Source organism: Magnolia sinica, chromosome 9, assembly GCF_029962835.1.
Source record: "Magnolia sinica isolate HGM2019 chromosome 9, MsV1, whole genome shotgun sequence".
NCBI lineage: Eukaryota > Viridiplantae > Streptophyta > Magnoliopsida > Magnoliales > Magnoliaceae > Magnolia > Magnolia sinica.
In genome coordinates this window covers 76651952-76657951 of record NC_080581.1, presented here as the reverse complement: position 1 = coordinate 76657951, position 6000 = coordinate 76651952, and the positions used below count along the sequence as shown (strand labels likewise).

General features: G+C 40.0%; 2 protein-coding genes across 13 annotated transcripts in view; one reads left to right on the top strand and one right to left on the bottom strand.

Annotated features, from left to right (window-relative positions):
• Window positions 1–755: 755 nt before the first annotated feature.
• Window positions 756–6000, top strand: part of LOC131255729 (uncharacterized) — a 28263-nt gene continuing 23018 nt past the window's right edge. For all 12 annotated transcript variants that reach the window (XR_009176325.1, XR_009176335.1, XR_009176329.1 and 9 more), the window contains exons 1-2: window positions 756–1269; window positions 1374–1599. The gene's annotated coding sequence lies outside the window, so the exon portion shown is untranslated. The remainder of the gene's footprint in view (window positions 1270–1373; window positions 1600–6000) is intronic.
• LOC131255727 (uncharacterized) overlaps window positions 3177–6000 on the bottom strand; it is a 190112-nt gene continuing 187288 nt past the window's right edge. Inside the window, exons 6-7 of the mRNA XM_058256530.1 lie at window positions 3332–3373; window positions 3177–3266 (exon numbers count right to left, since the gene is read on the bottom strand). Coding sequence (XP_058112513.1) covers window positions 3219–3266; window positions 3332–3373 — 90 coding nt within the window. The 3' untranslated portion in view covers window positions 3177–3218. The remainder of the gene's footprint in view (window positions 3267–3331; window positions 3374–6000) is intronic.

Below are 6000 nucleotides of genomic sequence, written 5' to 3'. Positions count from 1 at the left end.
TTTGGTAATAATTTACTCCTAACATTTGTACTTTGGGTGTCTAGTTTATGAGTAGATGTCTTGGTTTTGTGACCATTGATAAGTCTAATTTTCATTTCCATAAGTAAATGGATGACCTTCAAATTGAATTATGTTTCTAGTGATCTAGCCTATATTGGTGGACATTTTCAACCTAATTTAGCCATTCTATCTGGTCCAGTATTAATGATGAATGGTCTAAATAGGTGGGCTTGCAGGATTTGACAGTTTATACCGTCTTGAGACCTTGGTGCAAAGCTGAAAATGGATAATCTATATCCAAAGGTTCACCTGACTACTATGGAGCAGAGGATCTGATCACCCCCTCTACTTCCATAGTTAAGATAGCGCCTGGATTACCATAAATGGCTTTGATTGTTCACCTAACTATTATTGGGCAAGGAGGATCTTTTCTCTTCATTTTTTTGGGAATTTTTTGAGAGGAATTGCACGAAGGATACATACTTTTTTTTATGGATGGGCAGAAGGGATTAGATTAGGCATGAGTTACTTTATCTCATTGGATATCTACCTGATTCCAAACGTGCCTTTGATTGTATTTAGTTTCGAATCACTATATATATATATATATATATATATATATATATATATATAAACGGCCAACATGTATGGCCGGGGTATGTAGGCGATTTCTGTGGTCGCCGCGATTTAAAGAAAGGAGCGCCCCCAATATTGATATCCGCCGGTTTGGGGTACCCTAGAAAAGTTCGAAAAAAAAACAAAAAAAACTAACTCATTTCTCATTCTCTCTCTGCCCCCGCATGACTCCCCTGTTTCTCTCTCCGCCCCCGCAGGACTCCACCTTCTTCTTCTTGACAGTGCAAGAGCTCGAAGTGATCGATCAACTTCTATCGAGATCGAGAGACAGAGTCATTGGGCATTTGGAAGGAAAGCGCCCGTGTGCCTCTCTCTCTCTCTCTCCTTTGATGGCGATACCATGGCCGCTGACCTTCTTCAGCTCCACTTGCCCTCTCTTCACAGCCCTACCATCCGTACGATCGCATTTCCTTACCCGCCGTCACCTTCCAACCATCTCAGCAACCTCCCTTTCCACTTCCCAACCTTCACTCCCCAACAAATCCCATCCCTTCCACAAAACCCCACAACCGACGGCTGAAAATCACAGCCTCCCACTTCAACTTCTCATTCCCTCTGCTCATCTCTTCTCACGAATCACGATCATTGGGGAATATGGACCTCGCTCTTCACAGTTGGTGAATTCGGCCTCTGGTACTACTTCCCACTCATCGAACTTGCCTTGATTCAGTTCTCCTTTCCTCTTTTTATTTTGAGATTTTTATTCAAAGATGTCCGTTTTGAAATGGGATGGGAAGGTCGGAGAAGACGAAAGTGCGGAGCGTGCTGAGCGGCGCCCTGGTCAGCACTCTGATGGCGCTCGCCATGACCAACTTCAACATCATTGCTAGTGAGGTCCCGGTGTATTCTGTTGTCTTGGAGTATCTGCTGCCCGTCGCCATTCATTTGCTGCTCTTCAGAGCAGATCTGCGTCGCATCCTGCAGTCCATCAGACGCTGCTTTTGGTCTTCTTGCTTGGATCAGGTAACTCTCATTAGCAAATAGTAGGGCTTTTGATAGTGCTTTACTTTGGAAATCTACCAAAATTGTATATGCCAGCGTGGCCCCACCATGAAGATCACCTCGTGCAGACATTAGTTTGGTACACTTGTCAGGTGGGCCACACATGTACATCAATTTTAGACCGTTGTCATTTCTGATCTAAATCTCCAGTTTTTCTGTATGTGGTGGCCCACTTGTTTGGTGGACTGATCTGATTTTTGTGTCAGGTGATCTTCATTGTTTTGGTCCACTGTATGCAGTCTTGAATGTTCTAGGCATGACTCGTTTGCACATGAACTAGGTTCGGGACTAAAACCATAAGTAGATTCTAAGAGGATAAGTTCTTTCATTAGATGTTTCTTTTATAATTAGAATTAAGGAGACAGGAAACGATTAAAAAGGGAAAGTAAAAGATAGGATTGAAGAACGTTTCAATGTCGCTACCTTCAAGGTTGCCCCATACTATTGTATCAGTTTGCAAGAGGGTTAAAAGTAAACCCACCTCCAGGATACAATAAGCCCAACCTCTTGATCTGAGAATTGTGTCCTTATATTTGCAAAATCAAAGTGGGTGACTAACAGACACAACAACCTCAAATATGCCCAAGACAGAGAGAGACACAACAACCTCAAATATGCCCAGGACAGAGAGAAATTACCAAGTTGTGTTATTCAGAATAGGATTACAGAATAGCAGAAAACTGATGCGGAGAGAGAGAGAGAGAGAGAGAGAGAGAGAGAGAGAGAGAGAGAGAGAGAGAGAGAGGCTTGCATACGAGAATACTATACTAGAAAATCAACCTTTTATGAAGCTTAAAATATTCCCATGTATTTCTGATGTGGGACTATTTTAAAAGATAAGAAAGGAGAGAGATGCAAAAAACACAAGTCCTTTTCATGAAAACAAAACCACACCTTTTCTAATCTTTTCAGAACTTCCATTTTCTTATTTTAATACAAAATCCATCATTGTTTTCATATCTACAAAATTGACATTGAGTTTTAATCAAATAAGTGGTGCATTTATTTATTTGTTTATTTTGAAAAACACTGAAATAAACTGTATTTAATCATCGAGTTATTTTAATTTTTAAGGCTTTTACCTTCATTACTTTCCTCCATATGTGTTATTTGAAAATGCAACAGTGATCAAGAGCCTCTGTGTGATGTAGAAGGTATGCCAGTTTTGTAAACTTAAAAATTACATTATGTACTTCTTTAATGTAGCTCTACAATTCACAAATTGAAAATTACCATCCTGCAGTGACCGCATCACTTCCTGTATTATTCATCTGTTTTGGGTGGAATCCATCCAACTTAGAGCTGTTTTTCAATTACAAGTTCTGATATTTCATATCTTCTACAGTTTCCCCTTTGAAAACTTGGAGGAGTTTCCCTTTGCTGATGTGTGTTCTGAAGCAAGCACAATTTTCAGCAAAAATCAGAAGGATTTATAACCACAGTCCTTTTTCTAAATGCTACAAATATGATATACAGAAACACATATAACACTGAAACAGCATACCACTTAATTCCACTGGCTGTACCTATTTCAATTTTCAAATTTTGAACAGTAAATACAGGAACTCCCTCAAGCCTTCTTATATGTTCTGTGGGATCATCTTAAGAAGCTTCTTCACTGCTTTGACCTGAAAAAGAAGCAAATCATTCCATATAAATGGTACCATATAACAAGAGAAGCTCTGTTTCTTACCAGTTCTCTGCTAGGAACAAATTGAAACATGTGAGGCCTTTCCTGCATAACAAATGGTAAGCAATGTTGAAACTAGACCAAGGAAAATGATCATATAGTGATAGTCAACACAAATGAGTACATAAAGATGATGCAAGTAGATATATCATGTAATTAGCAATTTGGCAACTGAAATAAAATTGTTTATGGATCACAAAGTCTCATTTTCTAAAAGACTCTAATTGTCCAAAAGAAAATAAGTAGTCCTGCAAGTCTGCACCGTTCAATTGCCGACTGATACTACAATAGAATTATGAAACATATGCAACTTTGTTAGATAATATGTACTACAAGGAAGGTGGAAGAGAGTCAATCATCTGCACAAAACTTATTCTACTCACAATTCTAGAGTCATTCTAAACCTCATTGAGTTGTGGATATCTTATGGTTAGTTTACAATATTCTTCGACATGTGACATCATTTTGTTATTTATGACTAAACCAAGAAATCTCGCATCAAAACCTTTTTCACGAGTCTCATGATCTTTCTCTTTAAATTGTAGAACACAGATAGACGTAGATATAGACAACCTACAATAATTGAATCATTCGGAAAAACTGGAGTATCCAACTCAGATGCTTGGATGTTTACATCAGTGTTCGAAATATCGATACTATCGGCCGATATTATCGGTATCGCACCACTGCGAGACGATACACCCCCGATAACCACCGGAAGATATCAAAAAATCCAAAATCCCAATATCGGCCGATATATCGTCGATATCGCACAATATATCGACGATATGGTGAGATTTCCTCTCCATTGGAAAAAAAAAAAAGAAGAAGAAGAAATCGGAGCGTACCTGGCTACAGTGATGATCGGAGGTGGGCCACTTGACATGTAAGTAGTATTTTCTTGCCATTTTCTTCAACTTCCCTCTTTCTCGGAGATTCCGGCGAAGAATCAGGCCGAATCGACGAACCGTTCCTTCCGGAATAGGATTTAAGGGGACGAGAGCTTGTGTGCGTGAAAGACTCGGATCAAACTGCGTGGATGGCGGTGAAAATGGAGAGGGAAGGCGAAAGACGGGCGCGGCGTGGATGGGGAAAAAGGATTGCGTAATGAGTTACTCCCTGCGCTCTTATCATACTGAGTAAACTCTGTAGGGCCGATTGTGGGGTTTGTTAGTTCATCCACGCCGTCTATCCGTTTTTCCAGATCATTTTAGGGGTTGATCCCAAAAATAAAGTATATCAAAATCTCAAGTAGAGCGTACTAAAGGAAACAGTGGAGGTATTGATTTCCACCGTTGAAATATTTATAAGCCCTCAATGATGTTTATTTGTCATCCAAACGGTTCATAATATCACAAAGACATGGATGAATGTAAAAGACAAATATTATCTTGATCTAAAACTTCTCTGGGCCCCCACGAACTTTTCAACGGTAGACTGCAATTCAAACTGTTTCAGGTGGTGTGGTCCACTGAGCTTTGGATATGATTAGTTTTTCGTTTAAATCCTTGAAATTATATGATAAAACGGATGGATGGATTTGATAAAATGCATGAATGACAATGGGCCCCACAGAGTTTACTTAGTACACGGTGCACAATCCGCTTCGGCGGATGGGGTAAAGGTTGTCGTGGTGCGTTACTCAGTACGGTTTTATCGTACTCAGTAAACTTACTTGGGCCCACCTTTTATGTATGTGGTCCATCCGCACCCTCCATACGCTTTTCCATCTAATTTAAGGGTTGATCCCAAATTTTAGAAAAATATAAGATCATACCATAGGAAACAGTGGTGATACTTATTTCCACCGTTGAAACCTTTCTCTACTGTTTTCTATGGTGGGGTCCACTCGAGTTCTGGATCTGACCCATTTTTTGGCTCATGCTATAAAATGATCTCTTCAAATGTATGTACGGTGTAGATAGAAAACATACATCATGATGGGACCCACGTAACTCGGTGACGTCTTGTGGCCCGTCAGGGACGCGGATTGCGTACCGAGTAACTCAGCACGCTAAGGGTACTGAGTAAACTCTGTAGGGTCCCACATGATTTACAGATGCTATCTACTCCGTCCATCCATTTTAAAAGATAATTTGAGGGCTCTAGCGCAAAAATAAAGTATATCTAAATCTCAAGTGGACCTCACCACGGGAAACAGTGTGAATTGAAATTCTACCGTTGAAAATTTCTTAGGGCCACAGAAGTTTTGGATCAACCTGTTATTTGTTTTTTCCCTTCATCCATACTGTGTGATATTATGAAATGGTTGGATGACAAATAAACATCACTGCAGGCACTACCAAGATTTCAACGGTGGAAGTCATTGTTCCCACTTTTTACTGTGGTGTGGCACACTTGAGCTTTGGGCTTTCTTAAATTTTCTATTCAACCAATAAAATGAGCTGGAAAAACGGATGGACGGCGTGGATAACCCACACACATTCACAATATGCCCAACTAAGTTTACTGAGTAACTCAGTACGCAATCCGAATTCGCCCGTCACTGACGGGCGTTATCTTATTGAGTAAACTCTACTGGGCCACCGTGATTAAACGTGGTTTATCCACGCCGTGCATCCGTTTTTACTGATCATTTTAGGTATTGAGCCCAAAATTGAACCATTACACTACTCAAGTGGACCACATTACAGGAAACAATGTTGAATGAA